Raw genomic sequence first — 27,371 nt, 5'->3', positions numbered from 1 at the left:
GAGTGGCAGCAATACTGGCAGGCACAAGCTAAGATCACAGCCTTCTGGTTAACACTGTCAAAGGGCTCATCTTTGGCACAAAGCACAGGCAAGGCTAGCTAGCTTCCATAACACTACACTCTGAATACCTGCTAATGGAGTAAGAGAAAGCCTTGGTCCAAGAAGACAGAGAACCAAAACAATGTACTCCATAATTATAAGAAAACATGGCTTTTGGGACTGGGTCAATAAAGGACATTTTTTTCTTCTCTAATGCATTTGTCCCTCTTAAAAATCCACTAATAGTGTTTACTAAAGACAGCTTAATAGACCAAAATACTCATGGATATCACCCTAGCTGTCACCTGCTATTGACAAAATCTTTTCTTCTTGATTCCCAAATCAATATGGGACAGGAACTTGACACGACACTTGTATGATGCCAGAGGAGCTTTTCCCATACAAAGGCCGTAGGATGAGCTCCTGAGATCCCAATATTCCAAGGAACCTCCTTCAGAGGCAAGGGTCCCTGAGAGAGAGAGCTCTTTGCAGCACTGAGCTCTTCAGAACAACAGGTCATTGTAAGTTCTGGTTAACATTTAATTCCTCCTTCTACACAAAGGTATTATAACAGAATCAGATTCATGCAGAGTATTACATGTCTTTTGGGCTATATTATCTAGGAAAAGATAAAGGCAGGCATTTATCTGAATTTTCTGTTTCCTCTTCAAGTCACTTAAGAGCACATGGTATCCTTGAGCTTGCTATCTTTGTCCCTCAGTTTAGATTAAAACTCTCTTTTGTATTCTAACATAAGCAACTTTAAAAAGGTACGAGGTCAACCTGTATTAAAAAAGCTTTGTGCTTCTATACAGACCCTTGAAGCAATGCAAGGGGGACGTTTTCCTCCTGTTAGTCAAATAAGACTCTACTGTGAAGGATTATCATCTGATCTTTGAGACCAAAGCCTAGAGAACAGCTCAAAAGTCTAGACATTCAGTAATTTACCAAGTCATTCTAAAACTTGTAGTTGCCCATAAGATGCACAAAACAGATCACATGCATCATGCGTCCAATAGAAATGGCTCAGGTCTCTAATTCTGAGAGCTACTGGTGAACAAAGCAGTACAAGAATTATTGCAAAATGATTCAACCAATAATTCAGAAAGATGAATGAAATCAAGTCAATAAGATGTACCGGCCATATTGCCCCTGAACCATGTATTCTTCTGCTAATCCTCACATGCGACAATCACTTTCTCACAAGTGTCTAAGTTAGGTTGAAACAGTTAATTGAATGTTAAGATTATTTATCGTACAGACATTAATAGTCAGATTCTCCTCTTATTTATGCTAGTACAGTTTCTTGCAAAAACAAATTCTGTTTGCAGATGAGAGAAGGGATAACATGGGTTAATTTGTCAAGGCAGAGCACTGGACCAACACTGCTTCCATAGCTCCAGCCAGCTTGATTGTCATTGCAGCTATCTTAAGTTTTCTTAGACAGGGATTAATGGCACCATGTAAATATACTCCAATTGCTAAAACACTGCACTGTTATAGGCTGAACTAAAGAAGCTGGTTCTAGCCATAGGTTAACATGTTTTATTACTTCTAGAAAGGATTCCATATTAACAAATCTTTATTATCAAGAATAGTGTGAGTATACTCAAATCACTTGACAAAACATGAGTATTTTTTTTTTCAATGACATTTAATAAAAAGCATTACCTACTCTCACACTCATTAGGCCTGTATTTATGCTCAGTTCTCAGTAATAAAGGACAGTGAATAAGCATTAAATACATGTAATAGTAAAACATACCATTATCAGTTATCACTGGAGTGGCTAGATTGCAGAAACAGGATGAGTTTTTCAGCATTACATTTTCATAAAATATTTCAACAGGTTTTACAATTTTTATCATACAGGAAGTAAGGATTTTGCTTATGCTTGCAGCCACAGCAACCTATAAAACAATAAAAACAGGAATACAACAGATTTCTTGTAATAATTGTTAAGTTGTCACCTTGTCTTTACAGAAAACTACAAACTATGAAACGTACAAAATGAAAATTTTTGTGGCAGAAGCAGATAATTAGCTAGGTAGCCCCTCAGAGGAGAGGGCTTCTCCCAACTGAAGAAGCAATACAGAAAGAGTCCTGAAAGGAACAGCATTGCTTACTTCCAGAAATTAAATGGATTTGTAAGGTATGTTAGGGGAGCAATCTGGAATAATTTTGGATTTTAAAACAAGAATTTTGCTATAACAGTGTTATATGCTGTTACAGTCCCTTAAAAATATTTGAGCAAGAACGTACAAATCCTCACAGAGAGACAACATTTGCATCCATAACGAAAGTGCACTTAATTATGAAACAGAATTTGTCTTGTAATGAATTATCCTTTGTTTCTGGCTGCGAGCACTTTACAAATATGATCACATTAGTGCATTCAATCAGGAAACCAGAAACAATAGCATGCAGATTAAGTGGCCAGTCACAATACTTGATAATCAAATACTCAAGGCTGTGTGTGCTGTGAACAGATACTGAATAAATACTAATATCAAACACTTAAAGATGCATTTGTGTTAGTATATGTGTCCCAGTGAATGTTTTGTAACTTGTTACAAAGATCAGAACTTACATAATGCACGTGATAGCTACTCACTTGAAATACTAAAATAGCTGATAAAGTGATATAACAGAAACATTGCTTTTGTCAGTGTAGTGAATTTTTGACTCAACATCATGAAGTATAGCTTCAGGATACATTTTATAGGAGAGGAAGAGAATTGACACATTCATCTTATCTGATTGACACATTCATCTTACTGGGATTTCCCATACATTTGCCAATTGTTGAGATAAGAGGGACTAATATATGGAACATGGTGACAAAAGAAGGCAAGCTGCAATAAGCGACAAAATGACACATTTTAAGTCACAATAAACAAACACGCATAAAACTGGGTGTACATACCTGATTTTTGGCAGGGAAACTTAGCAGGATTTTCAGATCTTTATCAGGTGCATGTGAAATGTTATACCAACCCTTTATGCTGTTTGAACTTGTACAATTTTCTTTTAATGTGCACCTAAAAGTATACATAAAATTATACTAGCCTCCTTATTGTGGCTTTGACTTCAGACACTGTACTTCAACTTAGTTAATGTTATCGATTTTTTACAGGAACACTATTGATTTTTTACAGGAATATGGTTATAACTACAAAAAGCTTCAGGAAAACAATCAGTAAAATCTTCTGCTTATCAAAATAAATAACCATGCATTGATATATGCTCTAGGGCCCTGATTAAGTCAATGGGACTCAAGCAAATATTAGATGCTTGGCCAGTAACAGTGGACTTGGTAGCCTGGGATGGAATTCATCACCCCCAACTTAATTGCTCCATTGTACAGGTCTAGATCCGACCCCCCTAGTTCCCTCTGCACTCAATGGGGAGAAATATGCTCTTTCAGGGTACAATTCACCTAACCTATTTTAGACATTCATACAAAAATGAAATGAATCACACTATAGAAGCTGCTTGTTCTCTCCAAAGAGTATAAGAGGAGATGGGGGTGAAGCTCAGATGTAGAGCTATGCTATGACTGTGTATAGTTGATGAGGTGCATCCTCCTTCCTAACCTCCTCTGCTGTCCACTGATGTGAATGGTAATCTTTCCCTTTTATGTCAGCGCACTTGGTTAAAAACACTGGGTTTGAAAAGGTAGTTCAAAATAGATTTCTCTGTCTTCAAGAATAAAATCCATTTCTGAAGTAGGATAGCACAAAGTAAATAAAAATGTTACAGATGCCAAATTGTAGGAAACAGAAACTACATAACAGAAAATTAAGGAACAATGAGGAAACACTGGGATATACAAGCACTACAAGATTACACGTATTAAAAACATGTGATAAGAAAAACAGAACATAGGCATACAAACTAGATGGACAGTCACTGAGTTTGAAAGATGAATCCTTAAAATACTGTCTGCTGCGAACAGTTAATGAACAATCCATAGATTAACTCCAAGTAATTTCATATAGCTAGCAATTAAAGACAAGTAAGTGCTAACTGCATATATCTCAATATTTTAATATTAAGATTGAATATTTATAAATAAATGTAACATTTACTATTGTTTTAATAATATTACTTTTCTACCGAATGCAGAAGCATGTATAGCTTCAATCATGTGATCAGTGGCATGTGCCTTAACAAACTATTCCTTCGCTAAAAACTAGAAATAAGTACATACTTGCAAAGCATGGGCCTTTTTCATGAGGAGCTCACTGTATAAACACATTTCACAAACAATGTGTTTTCTCTCCAGAAGGAATAACACAAGAATAACTTTCCAGAAAAATATCCACCGCTTTCCAAAATGCCCGAAATAACCCCACAAACCATAGAAACTGTAAAGCCATCTTCTCTGTAGATCAAGACGTTGGCAACTGGAATGCAGTTAAGCACAAGGTCACTTCCTTTGTGGTCTAACTCAGGAAACTGAGTTCTTGCTGCACAAGAACCTGGTGGGGCTTTGCATCAGATCATAACTATACTGTAAGAAATTGGGACTATGCCTGACATATTTCAAACTGTTTCAATTAGGACAAATTTCAGTCTCATTTATATGTCTCTTCACCTTACTGAGATCACAAAGGTCCATTAGCACCACAGTTTTAGAACTACAAAGGATGGGATCTGTCATCGACAGATGTGCATAAACCAGATGCTTGCTCATGTACGGGTCGATAACTCTCACTGGCAATGACACATGGGAGAGACATCCTATAGTTTCTGACAGGCTGGGGATCATAATGTTGAAGATGCAAGGCAACACACTTGCAATACTTGGCACTAAATAAATGTATGTATTTCAGTGACACAAATATTAAAATATTAAAAAAACCCTGTTTATAAAGCTGAATATTTAAAACTATCCTAGGACAAAGTTATTTGCCTTCTTACACTGCCTGAGGAACACAAGCAGTGAACTTATTTCCCTCATCTACAATGAAGAATCTAAGAGTGTAATGGAAAAAAAAGTGTAATGCCACGAAGGACCCAGGGTCATGCTTGTCTTCATGGCAGGAAAAATGTGTCTTTTGTTGCTCTAAAAGCTGACCTTTAACACTCAAACAATGTGCTATGGAGAACGGTCATTTCGCAGGAAGCAGTCGCAAAGAGGGCAGTAGAACATCTGATGCCCCTCAGCATAAATTCTCACAGTTGCCCTGCATAGGCCAAGAGTAACATGAATTCCACTCACCTAAAGATGAGATTATTTTGTTATATCCCTATTTTTAGACAATCATTTGCAAGCACATTGGAATGAATATAACAGATAAATATTATCTGTGAACCACATGGTTCTGAAAATTAACATACAGACTCAGACAACTACTAAGTCTGGCTTTCTTGGAAAGGTGGGCTGGACCGGACCCTATACAAGTATGAGAAACCGTAGGATCAGATTTCAGACATGCATAGATATGTGTACAGAGAAAAGCAGAGTCAAGATTTTTTTTAATCTTTCACAAGCAGCTAGTTCTTTATACTACTAAAGATTCCTCTTCACAATTGGAATCGGGTTCCTTTTATTTCATTATGATAATACGATACCTATGCATACTGGTTCATTCTTATTTACTTAAGTCTCTGCTTCACTAATCTTGCATTAACTACAGATCCTACTGAGTTTGCCCTTTCTGCCTTGCTAAAGCATACTGATTTCCTCATGGAATGCGAACATGGTTTCAGAGAAAGTTTTGGCTTCCAAGGTACCAGCCCCTGAATGAAGTCCACAGATGTCACACACACTGACCAAATTCAAAAGTAAGTCTGGTCATGTCAGATAACTAAGACATAGTGTATTATTTCCATATGGAAAATACATGTAAAACATCAGTGTCTTGTATTGGAACAATTTCAGCATACTTCAGGTAAATCTGATTCATCTATAGAAAATCTATAAACATTAAGAGAAATCACACAATGCTGTGACTAAATGTTTTGAACGACTGTAAGTGAAAAGGAGAATTTATATATTTGTCCCTATGGAAGAAAGAGTAGAAACAGGAACAGTAGAAACATTTTGTTTCATTTTGTTTTCACTAGCAATAAGATGTGCAGATTTTTTCATCAAAATACTGGATTTGAGTTCACACTGTCTTTAAAATGAAGCACTGCTGGGAAGTTTTATTTAAAAAATGGAGTGCCTATTTAATATAAAATTTATTTCCCAGTAAGAGTATAAAACATATCATCGATCTCAAAATTATTATGGAATATATTGCTTTAGTGGACATGTATGGACTTTGATTAAAATACTGGCTAAAAACATGTCTTCCTCTTTTTCTAAAGCTTCACTCAGAGCTCTCTCTTCACAAAACCAAGTCTTTAATGATGCTAAGTGCTCAACAGTGAAAAATTACGTGGGTGTTGAATTGGATTCATATTATAGTAATTCATTTTTTCTCCAAAAGAGTAAATTATTTCTGTTTCAACCAGATGGAAACTTTTGGTGATTCCCCTCATAAACAGGGGATTTACTGACTTATAACTGTTATTCACAAACTCTTTATAAGGTAACTGAAAGCCTGAAAAGCTTAGCACTGTAACATATACAGTTTCTAACAAGGTAGCAAAAGAGAGTTTGAAGAAAACACATTACAGAATAAACACCTACTCTCTTCTAATAACTACCTTTGCAAACACAAAGTAGCAGGTCTTCAGCAAAATCACATTAACATTGAAACAAACCAAAATGGGTAGTATTAACCTTCTAAAAGAAAGCTACTAGTGGAATTCCTCAAAAATCAATCTTATAACCACTTTTGTTTAATGTTTTAATCACTGATGAACTGGCATAAAAGAAGGTTTACACTGTTGACATCTGCTGATGATGCAAAGTTGGGAACATTACCATGCAGAGGAAGATGAGAATATCACCCAGGAAAACTTGGATAACCTTGAAATGGGATGACATTTCAAAGCATAAAGTACAAGAACATATACTTAGAGCAATAAAAATCTCACAACCCATATGTGTTATAGACTGGAAACTCATCATCTGGAAAGAAAACAAAGAGAAGGACCTGGGGGCATTATTTGATCATGGATGACTGTGGCCCATCAATGTGATGCTGTCATGAAAAAGACATTTGTGATCCCAGGACACACTAAGGTGCTTCTTGGACAGACTGATTAAACACCATTGAGCAACGCACAGCTGAAATATCTTCTGGAATACTGTGACAATCCTGGCCATCCTTATTTTAAAAGGATGCATAAACTTCACAGAAGGGCTACTGGAGTGGAGTGAAGAAAGGAGTGTCTCATGTGAGAGGGTCTTAGTGAAGTTAGCTGTTTTAGCACACCAAAATGAAAGTGAAAAAAAAAACTGCTTTCACAAAAACATTGAGGAGGTAAGTGTGAGGGACGAGGGAAAACCTATTTAAGCCAAGGCAATGTGAGCACCAGAACAAGTGAGTATAACCTGTCCATGAACACACACATGATGAAAAATGAGCAGACAGATTTTAACTAGCAGAAAAATGGGACTCTTAGCCACACAGCCAGGGCAGGGATGACAAAAAACCTATCTAAATTTCGGATGGTCCTTCATTACTTTATGAGTAGGTTTACATTATGTGATTGCTTGCAATTGCCAAGCCTAGGCTTGATGACCCAGGAATTTCTCCAGTCCAGGCCAAAGACATACAACAGCTTTCAAATCTGCTTCAGAGAAAGCAGCAAAACTAATGACTCAAATGTGAAGATGAAGTGTTTAGAAAGAAATCTCCTCTGGCCTAAACCAAAGGCAGGGGTTCTAAAGCAAGGAACTACGAATACTGAAGACAACTGAGCACTCTTTCCCCATTCTCATATGCAAGATGCTCCCAGCTATTAAGATGCTTCAAGCACGAGTATACAATTTTATCTCTCAATCAATCTGGAAAGCAAAAACATCTGTTCTAAAACCAAAATAATTTCTTCTTCTCAGCCCAACATATATTTTATGGGTAGATCTCAAAAATCGGAGGGTTAACGTGGTCTTTAAAAGGTGCAGAGCTCCCTTTCACATGACAATAAAGTGTCTCACATTTATGGCTATGACTGATTCCATAAAAATTCAGTAGATACAATCCTGATGCTGAATAGCTCCAAGCCACTCAAAATGTACACTGACTAATAATGCATTGCTTTTATATGAAAGTCTAAAATACCAAAAAATACCTTCGATTCAAAGAACACCACCCACAGTAGGGATCCTTTGCAGATAAGCATTCTTGCTCGGAAACGTATCTACTGCAATTTGCAACTGGTATTCTTCTCACCTAAAACCAAAGAATGCAATAACACACTGAATTAAAATAGCCTCCATAAACAGGGAAATTGAGGGTTACCATTAAAAATCTGACAGCAACCAAGCACGATCCCTTCGGGAAAGTTTCCTTATGGACTCCCCTCTGCCAAAAGACCTTTGGATAGAAATATGCAGCCTATTTTACACACGCTGTATTTTGCCATCAGATGATGAAACGCCTCAGACAATGACAATTTGGTTCTACTACTCAAAGGCCAGCATGGACAGATTTATGCAAGAAAGACTGATTAGCATAGTGAATTATAGATAACAATAGAAAGGAGGTATATTTTACAAATAATGCTTTACTTAGCAGAACACTGTTTTCCTCTCATCAGAACTGAGGTTTTTAAATGATTGATGAAGGTGCATCCAAAAATGCATGCGCAAAACAAAATGCATCTGTGTTTGCATCACCACGTCAGGTTACTGCATGTGCACACTAGAACAAACACATGCAACTACTTAGCATGCATGAAAATGCCATTTCAATAAGTAAACGTAGATAATTGTGGCTATATTGTATGTAGCTATACTTGTACATTCAGCTCGAATATCCTAGCCAGCCATTTTCAGAAAAGGAAAGGAAAAAGAAAAAGAGAAAGCTGATTACAAATACTGAATACAAATACAAATAATGTTATTCATAACAATGTTAATTAATAATCTTAGTAAGAAAAATATTCCTAATTCAAACCATTTTTTTACAAATTTGCAAGAATTAAAAGTTCCTATATTTTGTGAACAGAAACAAGGATACATGGCTTTCTGCAAAACCGTATTTACTGTTTTTTCCAGCCATATCTTGTAAAATTCAATTTATCTGAAGGTGTGTGAGATAATCAGTTCAGAAACCAGCCAACATCATAGACTACTAGCAAGTTAAAAAAGACATTGTAGAAGCCTTATTTAAGCTGCAAGAGATGATCAGAGAGAGGCATTTATTCCTAAAAGCTGTTGTTCCTCTATAACTACTTGCTCTTTTACCAAAGCTGAAGAAAATTCAAGTCTTTACTTCGAATATCTACATATACTTTTGACTGAAATTTTGGTTCCTTCTGCATTTGTGATAGATGGTTTATATCAGTCAGGAGTTCTCCTACCAACTTACCCTCTCCCAGACGGCAGGCTAAAATGCTATGTTCACTGCTGGAAAAGTGATTTTATCGTAAATGAAGGTAAACTAGTGCTGGGTCAAATCCTGTCCAGCTAAGATGGACAGCCAGCCCTTATGTTTTCTTATGTATTGCTGAACTCCTTGGCCTCACTATGTATACACATTAATCACTTCTGATTGTGTTTTTGCTTTGTTTTGTTTTTTTTAAAGTCTATGCCTAACTGAAGATAATGAGAATTTTATCATTATGAATTGATTTCAGCAGAACTAAGACTTCAAACCCATCTCCCAAATTAAGAGATTTCTCCACGTTAGAAACTCCATAACTGACTAGCAAACCCTGGCCTACCAATACCTGGATTGCTAATTCAGAGGAACTGCATCTCCAAAGAGTCTACAAGTTTTGTTTGCTACCTCCAAGCTTGATTCTGCATGATGCCTCCAGGAAAAAGAGAAACAAAGACCCTCTCGACAGAATGACATAAAATAAGTGTGGGATTAAGGGTGTTGCTGGATCATAGCAACAGTGGGAAGCACCATGACAGTGGAAGCTCTTCTGAGCTCTGCAGAAGCACAGCCCAAACTTAGCCAACATAACCAGAGATTAGATGTAAAGTTGGTAACTACAGTTTGGATATTTAAGGTCTAACTCTGACCAAAACTGATGCTTCACTTATAAAGTGGCAGAAATCCTTAAAGCAGTAGTTTACTTGAAATTATTATTTTATTTAATATTGTGCTTACCTTATTGGCAGAGGACAGATAGATGTAGTTATTATCTACTGGATCAAGTCGAAGTTTGGGGAAAATGGAAGTTTCTTCCTTAATTTCATATAAAACCTCTGGGCAATTAGATTCCATATCCTCATTAAGAATAGCCTAAAACACATGAAATTAAATTATTCACAAGTCCTTTTATTGATCAGTAAGCATGTTAAACAAAAGCCTAATTTCAGCTACATCAGAGCTTCTGAGATGATTTACTGTGCCCTGATTCAATTCACCTACTGCACTGGCTCTCACACTGCAGAAAGATGGAGGAAAAGACCACCAGAACACAATTTCAACCAAATCCATGCCAGACACATTTCGCACTGAATCTGGCACTGGTTTAGTGTATGAAACATCTCTCCCACCAAGTATGTTCCTGATTGACACAGAAACTTAATGTGGAAGAGACGCCTATATCCCAAAGCCATAATGTGTTAAGTACACCTATGAATAGAGAAGAAAGTATTAGCCTTCAGAAAACAAATTAACATCCAGACACCCACAACATAAAAAGGAACCTAGGCAAGTTACTGACAACTGTCTTCAGGACAGGAGTTCATCTGTGGCTTCTGTGAGTATACATCTGAGGTGGTATTTCTTTTTCTTACCTTGCTCAACTCTACCACCCTTCGCACAGAATTCAAGAGAACTAGAGATCACAGAAACTTTATTTTGCAAGTTAATAAGCACGCCAACATTGCTATAAGGTTTTCCATACACATGACTAAACACAGGAGATATGTCCATGGTCTCCACTGTGCTAAGGAGACATGGAAGACTTCAATTTCATTTTTCATTATCAAAAGCACAGTGAAATCAAATGGGCAAAAGCTTTTCAAGCTCTCTACTACCACATTCTTCTCCAACTGCCTGCTTAATAAAAACAAAAAATGAGAGTCATCCTTTGCAGCGTAGACAGGAAATGCACATTCTCGCAAAACCCAGAAAAAAATTAAAGCATAAAAGACATTTGACTGGATGCTTGAAAAGTTTGATAATGAGATAAGATGACTTTCACTTCCAGGTGATTGATTTAAGCTAGTGTAGGTCAACTATTCAGAAGCTAAGGCAAAATGAATCTTGACTTTTCTCTCTAACGGACAGCTATTCACATCACACAGATAGGCTAACAAACAAATAAATATGCTTCCAAAATCTAACAATATTTAATATTTCTACTGGAAAATCAAAGCAAGGAAGGAAACAAAAGACAGAGCAACTGAGAACTCCACAGTCCCTAAATTGATACTGTGGGCACTAGCAGTTTAATGAAATGCTTCCATGAATTTTAAGCAGGGTACATAATTGCTTTTGAAAGTTATCTTGTTGTCCAAGTAACAATACAACAGCTACTTCACAAACAAACAAAAAAGAAATAGAGATTCAGGGGATTATATCTGTTTATAATACAGTGCCTAAACCAGGAAACATTTACCCACTTGAACACAGCAGCAGCTGATGGAGAAGGGAACTCCCACACTCAACTTACCTTCAGTAACTGTCCGTCATCTGTTCCCAAAAAGAGAACTATCTGATTCAAAACAACTGTGCCATAAACAGCCACTAATCCAGAGTGAATCAAGGTAGGTAATTTCTTGATTGATGGTGCCTCCTGAAAATCATATATAAGAGAAAGCTATTACAAAATCATTTACCTATACTGCAAAACATTAAGAAAAAGAAAAAGAAGAATCCCTGGAAAGATTCTCAGAGAACTCAACTTTAGACAATACTTCGGGTAACATTTTAATTCTGACACAATTTCAGAGCAACTTATCATTGGAAACAGCACATTAAACTACTTTTTTATACATGGCAACTGGTCACGTCTGTGATAGAGATTACATCTACTGAAGCTAAATCACTGACCTCAGTGGGACACAGACTTGGCTGAACAGCAGCAAGTTACTTTGCAACAGAATTTATCTTTTTTGGGACATAATGCCCTGGGCTTATTCTGAATTGTCAGTTCTTCTCAACGAAGCCATGCTTTGCCATCACCTGACTGCACCTATGATGAAGGCTACAGATACACTCAGCAACGACGTTTAAAGGCATGCAAATATTCTGGAGAAAGAAGGTGCTTCAAACACACAGATTTTTTTTTTGTGCTTGTGTGTGTGTGTCAGAAAACGCGGAGCTTCATCCTCCCCTTTCTGGTTTCCTGCTTTACACTAAAGGAAGTTGAGACTTGCGTATTACATAAATATAAAAATGAGATAAAGCAGCATAAAGTTCATGTCAGGGAGAACATCAAATGTACCCGTGTGACTTTAAAATCAATGTGTTACCTACAATTCTCTGTCCAAGCTGAAGAAAGTTAAGTGACAAACACATGTAAGCAGCTCATGCAGGAAAACATCATGCAGGAAATCCCTGTATCTTGTGGAAGGAAAAACCAAACCAAATAACCCTGATTGTAGACGACCAAGTGCTAAAAGGAAGCCCTGATGTGTGAGAGTAAGATTGTTCACCAGGTGAGAGATGGTCTCTGCCTTAAACTCCCTACAAGCCCAGGTATCTCCCTAGCAAGCAGTACCTCAGTTTTGCAGTCCTGTAATTGCTTTAAGTCAATCTCCATGGCAGATGCTGCCAAAGGTGTGATCCCACCTGCTCTTCAAATGGGTCCAACCCCAGCCAAGCTCTACCTCCCCTTCCCCTCCGTTAGCGTAATGCTTTCCAGTGAGCCTGGTTAAGGAAATGAGGTGCACCAAGAAAATGGTCTGTAAATCCATCTACCTTCCTACCTACCTACCTACATTTTCATTTGAGTCGTTCTCCTCATCACATGAACATGTGGCTGCACAGACGCCAGTGCTGGCACAAAGGAGCAGCAGGCATGGAGAGGTGGGAGGATGAGCTCAGGTAGGACCAAGTCCTTCGGAACAAGCCCAGTAGGTCAGCTTACAAAGCCCAGAATCTCAGCCTCAAGGACGGATTCCTAAACCTACAGGAACCCTCTGAGTGCAAGAACCTATTTCGCTTTAACGCACAAGACAAAGTGTGAGAATGGACCATTAAAATTGACATTTTGCAGAAAGGTGAAGGCATTTCTCAAAGTTATGAAGCAAATCCATAACACAGTAACAGCTGAATTCAACTCTCTTGCATGCTAGAATGCTGGCTTAACCCCAAAAAGTCTTTCCACATAGAAATAAATTTTTTTCTAAACTGCAATCCTAAATCAATTAAAATCTTTTTCAGTCATCTGAATTATTTTAATTAGCTTGCAAGAACAGCTACTTGGAGTAAAAGAAGACTTGATTAACTTTCATATTTAAAGATTTTTTTTTTTTCATGCAGCAGGAAGAAGACACAGGAACTGTCATGTACTGGCACAGAACTTCAGCAAAACCCACTTAGGCATGAGACTTCACTACCATGGAGGACTGTTTTAGATATAGTGGGGGAAAAAGTGATTGCAAGCATTTTAAGGTAGAAAAAGTTAACTCACTTTTTTATTAGATCAGTAGGTAACAAAACTCCAGCACTGGTGCACACAATGAGCCTTCACTCGGGCTGAGTGAGGAGGTGAAGCTTCCAGGCTTTCATTTCCACCAGAATGAGGATATTTTTTTCTGCAATGCACTGTATAGTAGTGTAAGGAAAACAAACCACCCTAGGTTCCTCACAGACTCTGTACAATAAGATCACAGAAGAGGGGAGGACTCACCCAGTCTCTGAAAAGCTTTGCTGCCAGATTTTATTTTGACCCATATACTAGTAAAATAGCTAGTGTCATATCAGTGCATCCTCCTCATCTGACTGAAGAACCAATACTGACAAGTGTGGAAGCCTCCTCCCCTCACTCTGCTTGCTAGAGGGAGGGTCAATGTGACATTGAGCTAATACAGATAAGAAGAGGGGGAATTTAGACAGTGGGCAGTCACAACAAAAATTGCTTTCTCTCTTTTGCAACCTATTTCTCAAGCTTGCCTGTTCCCTCCAGGGTGCAGCTGCTGCTTTCACCCTTCTGTCATCCCTTTTCCATGTGCATTTATTTTTTTAACAAGCTCTTTTACCTCTTCCACTGTGACTAATGGGGTTACAGCACTTTAGGGCCTTCCCAAGCTTTTTTCTTTCACAGCTAAATCCATCCTTAAAATGAATTTACAATCTAAACTTCCTTTATACTTGAAGAGTTATTCATCTCCACAATCATCTATCTGTCTATCCTGTAACTTTTTCAGGCTCACACAAAAACAAGAAAAGCAAAAGAAAAGGCAATACTGCTCTAGAAGACCTTTTTTTTTTAATTCTTCAGTTCTACCCTCTGTTTTATTCTATAGTTCCCCAAAATCTTCATGGGCACAGGTAAGCCTAGAGATCTCCTGAATTAACTTACATTTTGCTTTTAAGTTCACCCCCCAGTGCTGTTTGGTTATTGGCATGAAAGGTATTTATACTCATTTTCTATTTTGCATCTCATTTTCAGATTTATCTCTGTATGATTCCAGCTGCAGCAACCATATCCACACTTCTACTTTCTGTCTTGATTTCCTCCTGATTATTTTACATTGCACGCCTCAGAGGGAAGGGCAGCATTTTTAGCTCACGCAGCACTCAACATATTGCAGCTGGCCAAAAAGTAAAAATAAAGGGTTTGAGCATCAGCGTGAATGAACAGATGCAGCTGTACAAAAGGACACAAGACTTGTGAGCAGTGTATAGCTATAGTCAATACTGGAACAATACATAGATGTTTTTCCTAGAGGGAAAAAGCTTCTGGAACATCATTCTTCTTTCTTAACTTCACCACCCTTCAACTTCCTGCACCTATTTTTATTATATCAGAGGGTAACAAACTTATTGGTGCATGCAGCGAGCCTTTATTTAGGGCTAAGGAATGAGGAGATGAACTGTTCCAAAATTGTATTTCTACAAGGTTTTTTAATTTGCACATTGCATAGCAATGCCAGGTGGACAAACCATCCCAGGTGAGCAGACTGCAAAAAATCAGGGAGGATGACCAGGAAACGAGAGAGTCTTCACAGAGACCTTGCAGTGGCAAGATCCTGAGCCTCATGATGCAAGGCAGAAGGGACAGTCAGAGGCTACACTTAGCAAGAGGTTGACGGAGACTCCTGAGATGGGGAAGGCTAGAAATTTGTGACTTCTTGCAGCAGCAGAAACATTCCTTCTCTGCCCTCAGATCTGAGTTTACAGAATTGATAGTGTCCTAGCAACCAATGAGGGAGAACAAGCCTTCCATTAAGGAAGGCTTTGAAACCAACTGAGCTTGAACGTAGCATTAGCAGAAAGTAAGAGGAAGTGGTGGGTGACCGTGGTTGGAGATTCCCTCCTGTGAAGGATGAAGGCACACAACTGCTAAACCGTCATGATGTTGCAATAGGTTTCTTTTTTTTTAGGGGCTCCAATCCATTACATTGCAGAGAGACTGCCAATGATTTTCCATTCCTCGGACCACTACCCACTGTTGCACATCCATGTGGACACCAAAGACATTGCCATTGGCATTGTGGCATTGGCACGTGCCATTGCACTAGACACTGCCTAGTGCAGATCAGGACTACAGAGCTCTGGGGGCAAAGTGAAGGAGATGGGACCCCAGGCTTTGTTAACCCTATGGGGTCAGTGAAGGGTGATGCTCTTCTGGATTTGCTACTCACAAACAAGGAAGAACTGACTGGAGATGTGACAATCAACAGCAGCCTTCACTGTAGTAACTATGAAATAACTGAGTTCCTGAGGGTGGTGAGGAAAGAACAGTAGTACAGACCAGGCTTCAACTCGTTCAGGGATGGACCATCAGGCTGGATGGATCATCAGGCTGGATGGATCATCAGGCTCAAAAGGTATTGGTTAATGGTTTTTACTCTACCTAGACACTGGTTACAGGTGGAGTTCCTCAGGGAACCTATCCTGCGACATTGTAAGAGACGAGCCCCAAATGGCTGTACTGTGAGCCCTGAGAGACATTAATGGATGATGCCCTGAGAGACAAAATGGAAGCCACAAGGAGTGGCCCAGTGTCACTTCTCTTGGCTTGACAGGCTGACTCGGAATTAAATGAACTGTACTTGGACTCAAATAGAATCTATAGCCCATACAGACTGTATTCAAGGGGAATTATTCTTGTACCTTCTTACATTATTGGGAACAATAGTATTACTAACATATCTTTATAGATATACTGATTTCTTTAAGTATCTTTGTATGTTTATATGTGTCATTACCTGCAAGTATTGCTTAGCTGAAGAAATACGAAGTCAGAAAAAAACCCGCAGTAACTAGGGAAAAGGTAAAGGCAGCAGAGGGAGATCACGACCACCGACTCAATTAAAGACCAAAGAAAGCTACCCCCCCACTTCCTGCAAGCATGCGCAGAATATTAAAGTAGCACTGCAGCCTTAAGTTGAAATGGGAGAGGTGTAGACCAATGGAAAACTGCTTTGTGTCGTTACTTATGCATATGTATAACTAGACCGTATAAACATTGTACCGAACTTTGCGACAGCGGTGTGGAATGACCACCTAGCACCCATCTCTGCGCAGAGACATGAAATGAAAAGCCTCTGCCCTGTGTGTATATTGGCGTCTCGCACACTGCGTAAACGACCTCACGCTTGTGGAATAACGGTTTTGGCGACCCAGACGGGACTGCGCTGTCAGCCTTGCCTGGTTCGTCTTGCTGCATCTGACGGGGAGAAGACTCCTTCAGCTCCTGTCCTGCAGCCAGGCAGTAATCGACACAACGGTGCAACGCTACTAAAAAGAGGTGTCTCAATCACTCCCGAGGCCGGAAAGAGAGAAGAATAAATAGGGGCACGCACAGGGGCGCGGGGGCTTCTTCTACACCCAACAGCCTTGTTGGCAGGACCAACGCTGTATCCAGGACTGGTGATATTTCTACCTAAATCTCTTTCTCTTTTTCCCTCTTTATCTTTCTCTCCCCCTTTTCTCTCAGGGTTTGTTAACAAAAGGCCTACCTTATTTTCAGCAAAGCCGCAAAGCTCAGGCTGATATAACAGTGCAATAACCAATAGTTACAGAATATTGTTCATACAGAAGTGTCTCATTCTTAGTAAAGTTGATGTTTGTTTATGGACCTTGAGTGTTGTTTCACCTTAATTCACACCGAGGGGATTTGCAAGTCTGAGTCACTCCCAAGTGGGGCTGAGAGGGATCTGGCAGGCAGACGCTGACTCTGCTGTGTGGCTACCCTTATTGTCCTCGTAACCCTTAGACGTAAACTATTGACCGAGTCTGAGACTAAGACTGGATCCAGCCGCGCCTAGACTCCTCCCTGAGAAGGAGTTTAGAAAGCAAGGGGACCCTGTCTGGGCCTCGTGACCCAATGGGAGGGCCACCTCTTCTCCCTTAGCCACACGCCAGACTCACATCCTTAACATGACATCCTCGGCGTCACGATTTTACTTCCCCCTCCCCACAGGTGGGACGTGACAGACGTGTCCTGCTCAATATCTTTATCAATGACCTGGAGGAAGACACTGAAAGCTTCTGGGTTAAGCTTGTGGATGACATCAAAATGAGTTGTCATGCTTGAGTGCAGAGCTGCCATTCAGAGGCACCCAGGTAGGCTGTAGGAGTAGGTCAACAGGAACCCCAAGAAATTCAGCAAAGACAAATGCAAAGTCCTGCACCTGGGATGGCCTAAACCCCTGTGACAATACAGACTGGAGAGCAGCTCTGCTGAAAAGGACACAAGGGTCCTGGAGGGCAGTAGGCTAAATGGTGTACCCAGGCAGCAGTGATGGTTAACAGCACGCTGGGCTGTACGGACAGGAGCACAGCCAGATCGAGCGAGGAAAGTGATTACTCTCGTTTACCTGGCATATGTTCAATTGTGCCTAGGATACTGCGCTCAGTTCTGGGACCCTCAGTACAGCACTGATCTGGGTAAGTCAGAGTGAGTTCAGTGGTGGGCCACTGTGATGGTCACAGTCTGGAGCACCTGCCCTATGAGGAAAGCCTGAGGGAACTGGGCTGGTTCAGCCTATTGCTGGGACAATTTCAGAGGGACCAGAGAAACAGAGCCAGGCTCTTGACTGAGGTGTATGCAGGACAACAAGAGACAATGACACAAACTGAAACAGGGGAGGTTTCTAGTGGACAGGAGATTGTCCAGAGAGGTTGTCCAGAGAGGTTGTGCAGTCTCCATCCCTGGAGGTTTCAAGATCTGACAGGACAAAGCTCAGAGCAACCTTGTCTAATCTCAGAGCTGACCCTGCTGTGAGCAGGGGGATGGACTGGAGCCCTCCTCTGAGGTTCCTTCCAACCTGAACGATTCTGTGATCCCAAGGAAGCGAATCCTCTGTTCAAGAGCCCCCAGGCTCTCAAAAGTTTCCACTAAGAACACCTGGTGAAGCCAGGTGACTAAAAGCAACTCTTTTTCCTACAGACAATGTGAGAGTTTACAAGTCTCCTGTGGCTTACTTCCCACACCAAACAGGGATGAACTGAAAATTCATTGTAACCGGACGGAAATATTCACTCTAGAAATGTTAACTCTAGAAATCTGTCAAACATCCGATGAAATTCTAGCAGTCTGGTAATACACAGGAGATGACTTTACTACTAGAAAATTGTTACAGGATCAATTTTGATACCAAATGATATTTAGAAGTCTGCAATTCTTTCCTTAAATAAAAGACTATGAATCATTTTGGAATGAGTTACCACACAAATTCAAATGTCATTCCTGCAAATTAATGGCGGTGATTAAACTGATGTGACTCTGTTGACTTCAAAATCTCATTTCAGTAGAGCTTATACCAGCTAAGATTTGTCCTAGAATTCCAAACTATACTCGATAAATTAAGGGGCATATACCAACCCACATACTTATCACCCACTGAAAAATGCAAAAATTCAAAGAACAGACTGTTATATATCTTTACTTGCATTAAATAGCAGATGAAAATCCAACCAAGGTAGCTTAGCATTCAGTAGCTATCACAGCTATTTAGCCTTTGTACATCATAAAATAAGCACCTTAATATAAACTACAGCAACTTCTCTCTGTCTTACACGTATATGCCTAACACTTTTTTGGATTTTCTCCCTGAAAAACTATAGAATCCTTTTCTTCCCATGCAACTTTTTTTAACAGCAAAACTAATTTCCAGATTTGTCATTGGGTTAGGTAACATCCTACAACTCTCTCCTGTTGATGTTCTCTACTTTGAGCACTTCTCCTACTCATCTGCTTGGCTGTGATTTGCAAGGTCCTGGGATCTCTGGGAGAGATCTGGTATTCTAGTAGGTCCTGTTCAGCCACGGAACAACAGAAGGAAAGGCCTTCTTAAATCTCACTAGCTACTGGAGCAAGTTTGTGACAAATTCCAGCATTCCTCCTATGTACTGGCTAAGGAGCTTCGATTTCATAATTGTGATCCACCAAAAATGTTTGTTAGTGCTTAGTCAGATTTCTGAAAAGAAACGGAGAATGAGATTTGGCAAATTCACATTTATTAACTAAGGAAATTGTGAAGAAGATGTGCTTACATACATGCAGGTTATGCTAGCGAGTCCATTAACGCATAAACCTCAACAGTGTGTTCAAGTAGATATAATCAAAACTAAGAAACGTGGATCAGAGGAAAACAAGCTGAATATAAAACTGCGAAATGTTTTCAGAGTAGTTTCATCTAAGACACCACTTGCTCTTGCTAGTTACAGATCATGTCTCTGGGAATCCAGTATTATATATGTCCAGAATAAACACATCCAACTAAGACAAAATGCTTTGTGCACACTGCTGCACAAAACAAAAACAGAATTAGCTAGTTCTCATAAGCAGCAATTCCACAGAATTTGTAGTAGTCACCTACTTTTTGATAAAGTTGGTAAGCAAGGACCTTAAAAATTACAAATTTTCAATGACAGACTCCAATGCAGCATTAAAACTTAATGCAAATGTCAACTTTGGCCTAAGTAGCAATGCGAGGCTAAAGAGATTACACACCTACAATGAGTTCCTACAGGATGTGGAGCAATTTGGTTCCAATCCAGTGAAGTACTCAAGTTCATGCTAAACTTTAAATGCATGGGCAGTTCCCCTGAAGATGCTGGAACTACTTATAGGCCTAATGTTAAATATGCCCTTAAGTGCTTTACTGGGTTAGGGCCAGAAAGCTCAGTACCTTACAGGAATGAGTTCAGAGTAGAACATGCAACAGTAGCATAGCAGGGAATTCAGGACCACAAATACCTCAGGCTAAGTCCCTCTTGCAGTGTGCTATTGAGAAGCGCAGTGCCAACACAGTGCAAACACAAGCAGCTGTGTGAGTGCAGACAGGTAAGAGGATGTCTTGCCTGAAGGTAATCAGAATAATTACAGAAATCTGAAGAATGACATGATCAGAAGGAAAACAAACTGCCACTACTCCCTAACGTATATTCTAGCTATAAATTGTATTCCTGCAGTGAAAAAAAAAATTGTGTTTTCAATTCCTATGTAAACTGACAGTCTATGCCCGTAATCGTGACCGGTGTATCTCACATCACGCTTGAGCTCCAGAATTCAAGTGTACCCAGCAAAGAAGAATAAGAACCACAGCACCCTACAACACATGGCACCTGCAATGCAAAAATCCAGCTGACATTCAGCACGGTCCACCCACCACAAACACCGTACAGGTCTTGTACTCCAGGCAACCATAAAGATGCAACACATTCATTTGCTCAGTACCAACACTGTCTTTAAAAGACTGGGCTTTAAAGCACACATTAAGTACAGTTGCTTGCTGCCATTCCTACACGTTGTACTACAACGAACTCGTGACAGCTCCGTGCTACGCAGCACTCCTTTCTGGCCAGAGCCACTGCTAGCTATTGCACACACTTCTACCAGCTGTGCACTGACGGACGTGCTGCGCACCATCTTCCTGACAGTTATGAAGCCTGAACGCTTCCGAGTCCAAGAAGAGCATGTTCCACATTTGCAGGGACTCCCATGATTTATTTGGTGAGAGACAGTAGAAGGATCTGGACTGAAACAACCCAGAAGCAGCAGCATATGGGCCTGTCATCTCCAAATTTACTCTGCAATAGCCTAGCCTAACCTTCTGTAGTATAAAAAACATATTAAAGCTGAACTACATGCATTTATTTCTGTGTTTATATACCATAAGCACATATAATTAGCTTAAAAAGGGAGCATAATTAGCCATGTAATGTTATAGGTCATATTACTACACAACACCCAGATGTCCTGCTATCTCACAAAATATTAAAATACCACTTTCCTGTCAGTGGTAAACTGTATTTTTGGTTGTGCCAAAATATCATGATTAATAACATCACCATAGTTAGGGCCATAATGTTAAGCAAACAATCCCTTTAATCATTTTTAAAGTTGGGATTCTTCAGCATTGTAGCCAAATACAATCTACACTTCCAGGAGCGACGAGCCTTTTGGGACATGAAAGTAACTTTGGAGTCACAGGAGTCTGATCTGAATCAGATCAATCCTGAAACAAGCAGATCACTGATTTTTCATATTCAGGCACTGGGAAGCAATGGGGACAGGGGATTGAGAGGAACACCAGTGAGACAGAAATACCCACCTCACCTTACATGCATTATCTTACTCTACAAAATCCATGAGACTCTTCCGGAATTTTTAGCGTGGGGCTTTGGAAAGTGTTTATAAAGGATCTGCTGCCCAGGGAGGTTTCTTTTTTTTTTTTTTTGCTTTGCAGGCTCAGAAAGCACCTCGCAAAGAAACCCCACGAGTAATTAGGAACAAGGAATACAAATTAAAAATCCAACTAGCAAACAGGTATTTTGGGATGAGGATGAGACTTCAAATTCATTCAGCAAGTTTGTCTTGTGAGAGCACAGAAATCATGCAGTAAGCTATAAGCTGGCACTGGAAATCAAAGGATTGGCTCCGGCTCTGTTGCGCGAGTTTCACTATTTACTTCAGCACAGTTGTTTCACCCACATATGGGGTTCTCATTCATAACTATGTCCTCTAATACTGGCAATAGTCTCACAACTCAGTAGGGAGATGAGCAGACTGAATCACACGTGCCCTCCGGTAGCCTGTATTTGGAAGAATCTCGGCACTGCGCTCTGCTATGGGCTAGATTTGGGAAGCCAAGGAGCGACAGTAAATCTACTGCATTTCTTTCAAGGAGTTTCCAACAAACTCCCATCGTAACACAGCAAGGATTCAGGGGTTAAGCTGCAAAGTCCCTGGATGGTGGGGGAGCTGCAAAAGGCCAGGGCTTGCTTTATGATGGCTTGCTTGACCCCCTACGGTTGTCCCTGATACTTTTCAGGGTTGTTCCTTTTGCCACAGCTCTGAAAAGACTTCTGAGTGTGACTTGAAAGCATGGATGGGCCTTGCAAAAGCCCCTTCTCATGAATTACATTTTCAGCTTCTTGAATTTCATTTTTAGTCCATTTCTTTACTAGCTACCGAGGCCACAGCAAAGCCGGATGCCTTGCCCACCCTGCCCTCCACGTGCACAGCTCACCCTCAAAAGGAGGAAGGAGCTGAAGAGAGAGTGTTAGAGAAGTAGGTGACCAGGGGATCTCCATGGGATACCACTGCCTGTGAAAATGTAACCACTGCAACAACAAAGACTATCGCCTATTGCTGTCTGCTGCGCATATGGGTTTGGGGGGGTGGCTGTGAGCCCCCTCGACCAAGGCCAATCCTGGGAGGTTTGGGAAACACCTACCACCAAACAAGCAACCATAAATAACTGGTGAGCAATGGGGATAACAACGCACACAGCCCAGTGCACAGGATTCAATCTGATGCGCTTTTTTTTTCATTTCTGATGTAGCTGCAATGACATGAGATGTGAATGCACAGAATAAGGTAGGAGACGCTCTATCTAGGCTGTACGGAAAATGCAACGAAGTATGACTAAACCTTGACAGAAAAGGGTGCACTGAGTGAGGAGCCCGAGACTCAGGCCTGACCCAGGATGCCCTCAGGTGTTTCTTCAGACATGTCTTCTGTGAGATGCAAGTGGGAAGGACACTCCAGGATCTAGTAAGGGATCAGCTTTTTAGAAACATAAAGTGCTGGAGAAATCATTAGGGCTGATGGAGCCAGGGCTGATGCATAAAGCCTGGTGTGGCTCTGAAGTTCCCCGTGAACTTCACATGCCTTCGGGTCAGGGACACCCCACGAGTCATGCACAGCGACACCAGCCACAACAACAACAGTGACAACAACGGCGTGCAGGAGAAAAGCTTAGCAAAACGATGCCCAGACTTACACAGTTCTTCTCGTTCATGATGAAGTGCGTGGACGCACAGGCTTGCTTCTTCACCTCCTCCATCCCAAAGATGCAGACTGCGGTGGCGTTCCAGGCCTTGGTGGCGTGGCTGTAGCGGAAAACACCCACCCACCAGCCCCGCTCGCCCTGGCGGACAAGGCTGGAGGAAACGATGAGGCTTCTGCACCCGCAATCCAAATACACGTGCCCTTGCAAACTAAGGCCACCGTCTGAGGGGTGCAGCTGGCGCAGGACAGCCATGCTTGGTGGCTCCGTGCCATTGCCCGACTTGGCCTTCAACGTGTAGTAGGGAAAGAAGAGGTGATTCCCCCACTGGAGCGCATCAACAAAGTGCAAAGGTTCCTTGCGCTTGATGATGCCCAGCTCCTCCTTGGACGCCAGGTTGTCCACGCTGCGCACCGTGATGACGGTCGCCTCATCGGACTGGGAGGGCTCGCAGCCCAAATGGGTCCCGTAGGGGCCGGCCGAGTAGGTGGCCGCCACGGCCAGGTACCAGGCGCCGGCCAGGTTGAAGACGACGCCGGCGGTGGAGCCGTCGGGCAGGCAGCTGACCACCTCGCTGCGGTTGAAGCGCTGCCGGTAGGCCGGCTGCTCCCAGACCTCGCAGGTGCCGTCCTTCTGGGTCCAGCCGGCCAGCAGGACGCCCTCTCCTCTGGCCTCCTCGTAGGACAGCAGCAGGTTGCTGCGCACGCCGGGGGGCTCCCCGCAGCCCTGCCCCGCCGCCGCCGGCACCACGCGGCGGCGGAGCCGCAGCTCGGGCCGCAGCTCGTAGAGGCAGCTGCCGCCCGCCACCAGCACGCCGCCGCCGCTCACCTCGATGTTGTCGATGGGGGCCCCCGGCAGCTCGAAGCTCTGGGGGCCGCCGGCGCCCGCCAGCGCCGCCAGCAGGGGCAGCGCCCAGCTGAGGGCGGGCGGCGGCGCCGCCATGGGCGCGGGCTCGGCTCGGCGCCGCGGGGCGCCTCAGGCGGCGGCGGGCGGCGGGCGCTGCTGCGCCATGCTGCGCGGAGCCGAGGGGCCGGGCGCGCCGCGCTGCCGCCGCCGCCGCTTCTCCCTCCGCCGCGGCCGGGCTGCGCGCGGGCGGGGAGTTCCTCTTTCGGGGCGGGGAGGAGGGGGTGCCTGCACGGGAGAGGTGGGCCGGGCTCCTCCGGGAGGGCTGCCGAGCCACCTCGTCGCCGTGCGCCGCCGCTCCCCCTCCGCCCCCCGGCCCCGCCGGCCCGCCTCGCCGCGGACGGGGGGCGGCGGCGGAGCCGCGGGAGCCCACCTCGGCCGCCGGGGGCCGGCGCTGGGGCTGGGGCTGGGGGCGGCCCTTTCGCCGCGGTGCGGCGGGACGCGGAGGGGGGCGAGAGGCGCCGCACCTCAGGCGGGCCACCTCGCCTGGCCGCCAGCCGGGGCAGCCGCCCCCTCCGCACCTCCCTCGCCGGCGCCCTGCAGCCGCTCACCCACGGGGACCCCGCCGGGGCAGGGCGGCCCCCGCGCACCCCGCTTTGCTTCGCTCCCTGCCCGGCTGCAGCCTCCCTGCGGCCACCGAGCGCGCAGCGGGCGGAGGAGGGAGGCAGCGCGGCCGGCGGTGGAGGGGCTGAGCGGGGAGAGGCCCTGGGCCGGTCCGCTGGTGGGTGCAGGCTGTGGGCGCAGGGTCAGGCTCTGCTGCGCTGCAAGCCTGGAAACCCGGCTTACACCCGTTAAAATACTCTGCGTAACTGTCCTGCCAAAGATCACCCCCATAGCCCAGTCGGTCGCTGCCCCCGTGAGCGGGCAGATTGAGGTGTCGGGTCCCTAGTTAGAAATCTCATGGTCTTGCCTGAGGTAGAACAAAGGCTCGAGGCTTTCTCCCGAGTTCAGCAGGGCAGACAAAAAGCCCTGCCCTCTCCAGCTGTGCTGCTGCGAAATGGACGCCCTTCCAGTGCGCGCTGGGCGGCTGGACGGGCCACGTTGAATGGCACAACCAATTCTTTCCCGCTGGGTCATTGCTGGTACAGCCTCAACAAAATGAGAAGCATAGGCTGCATGCTCAGCTAATGGTAAATGATCGTTTTGCTGAATTTTAAATGAAAAATGGGCTTAGCAAAGATGCATTGTGGTGTTCTCTGATGGGTGTCTCTGGAAACTGGGTGAGGATGGGCATAGGGCCCATTGCCACTCTTACTGAGAACAGGGCCTAATGTTCAAAACTAAGAGGCCAGTTGACCCTCCATTTACACTGCTTTTATCTTAAAGTAGCTTTACATGGGGAATAAGTGGAACTACAAAAACTAGAACAAAAGTAACCTCTGTACAAATAAGTCAAGCACAACATTTTCAAGTAGGAAGTGCAATGTAGTTAGAAAATGTTTATCTTTTCGCCATTACTGTACCCAGCAGCAGCTATTGTACAAGAATTGACATTGTTCTGGTCAGCAAAAATATTTGACCATCTTGCAGCAATCGGCATCTAGGACAAATATTACCGTGAAATTCGGAGCCTTCCACAACTCATCTGCTTATCCTTTGTACAATGACTCCAAAACACGTCCAAAACTGCAAAATGTAGCAGAGGATGTGGAACAGAATAATTGCGCAATTTTTCTTCTCACCCGTTGCAAAGAGATGCTCTGCCTACTAACAAACGCTGCCTGCAGATCCCCGTGCAGGACTGAACTTCTAGTCAACACATAAGCAAAGTAAATCTTCATGCCAATATCACCAAAGCAGATTGTGTACAGAAATGCAATTTATACAGCTTTGCAAAGGAGGCCGAGCATGTCGCGCTGGAGTGCATTATACACTACCTTGCCTTCTAGTTGCTTTTCAGTGCAAATATAAAGCTCTCAGTGATCTACGTCTTGCTCACAACCTATGAGGCTAAGCAGGAAAGCAGACCAACCTCCTATCTGCAAGGCATCTTTGGTCCTGGCCACAGAGCATGTCTAGCAATAGGTCTCCTGCTGCGGACATCCCTCCCTTTGCAAAATCACTGAGCTCTGCATTTGTTGTTTTACAGGACTGACCAAACTGCCTGTTTCTCAGGCTTTATGTTTAAAATAAGCCACATGTACTTCAGTGAATGACTGATTTGGTTAAATGGGTGTGAGGCCAGGCTTATTCGAGTCTTAGAGAAGAGCCTTAGAGAAGGCTGCAGACTTCTCTGACTGCCAAGACGGCAGTGTTCTGCTTAACATTTTGCTTATTCTAGGACCTGGGAAGGCTGGACTGCATACGGCTGCTGTCACAAGAAAACAGTCGAGTTGTGTGGGGTAGCAGGTGCTAGCACGATGGGATAGGATAGGATAGGATAGGATAGGATAGGATAGGATAGGATAGGACAGGATAGGAGGCTGCACCCCACCTGTCCCAGGGACAGCCATCGGAGCCCAATTCTGCAGACTCTTCCCTGCCTGCATCACTTTTCTGTTTCTGTTCTTTCCTCCCTCTTCCCAGGGAAGCAGTAGCTTGGACCAGAGCCTCATCTTGCAATGCTTAATTTTGGATATGCTTCTGAGAGCCACTGAAGCAGCTTTGCACTGAGAATTAGTGCATGAGGTTTTGCTCATGAGTGGCCCAGTTCTTGAAGCAGCAAAGTATTCTCAATTCCTTTTAAAGCCCCTGAAGTAAATAGGAGATCCTATCTTCAACCCGTTCTTCCAGACTTGCCCATCAGGATACAGGAAGAGTTGAGCTTCTACTGATGTTATGGAAATAGAAAGGGAGGCCACAGGTTTATTTTGTAATGCTGCAGAGTATAATATTTGTTATTAACACAGCAGACCAGAAAACAGTGCAATTGCTTCATGATTGAACTGATTCCAACATGAACTGATGTTCATGTTGGAGCTAGATGATCTTCAAAGGTCCCTTCCAACCCAGACCATTCTATGATAGTTTTACAAAATCTAAG

General features: G+C 42.7%; 1 protein-coding gene across 1 annotated transcript in view; it reads right to left on the bottom strand.

Annotated features, from left to right (window-relative positions):
- Positions 1-24,711, bottom strand: part of PLXNC1 (plexin C1) — a 73,043-nt gene extending 48,332 nt beyond the window's left edge. The window contains exons 1-6 of the mRNA XM_075497154.1: positions 23,480-24,711; positions 11,743-11,865; positions 10,227-10,361; positions 8,236-8,336; positions 2,966-3,080; positions 1,805-1,949 (exon numbers count right to left, since the gene is read on the bottom strand). Of these exons, the coding sequence (XP_075353269.1) occupies positions 1,805-1,949; positions 2,966-3,080; positions 8,236-8,336; positions 10,227-10,361; positions 11,743-11,865; positions 23,480-24,427 (1,567 nt within the window). The 5' untranslated portion in view covers positions 24,428-24,711. The remainder of the gene's footprint in view (positions 1-1,804; positions 1,950-2,965; positions 3,081-8,235; positions 8,337-10,226; positions 10,362-11,742; positions 11,866-23,479) is intronic.
- Between the last annotated feature and the right edge of the window lie 2,660 nt (positions 24,712-27,371).

This window comes from Mycteria americana, chromosome 1 (genome assembly GCF_035582795.1).
Source record: "Mycteria americana isolate JAX WOST 10 ecotype Jacksonville Zoo and Gardens chromosome 1, USCA_MyAme_1.0, whole genome shotgun sequence".
In the NCBI taxonomy this organism is placed as follows: Eukaryota; Metazoa; Chordata; class Aves; order Ciconiiformes; family Ciconiidae; genus Mycteria; species Mycteria americana.
Note: the sequence above shows the minus strand (reverse complement) of the source record. Positions and strands in the feature narration are given on the sequence as shown.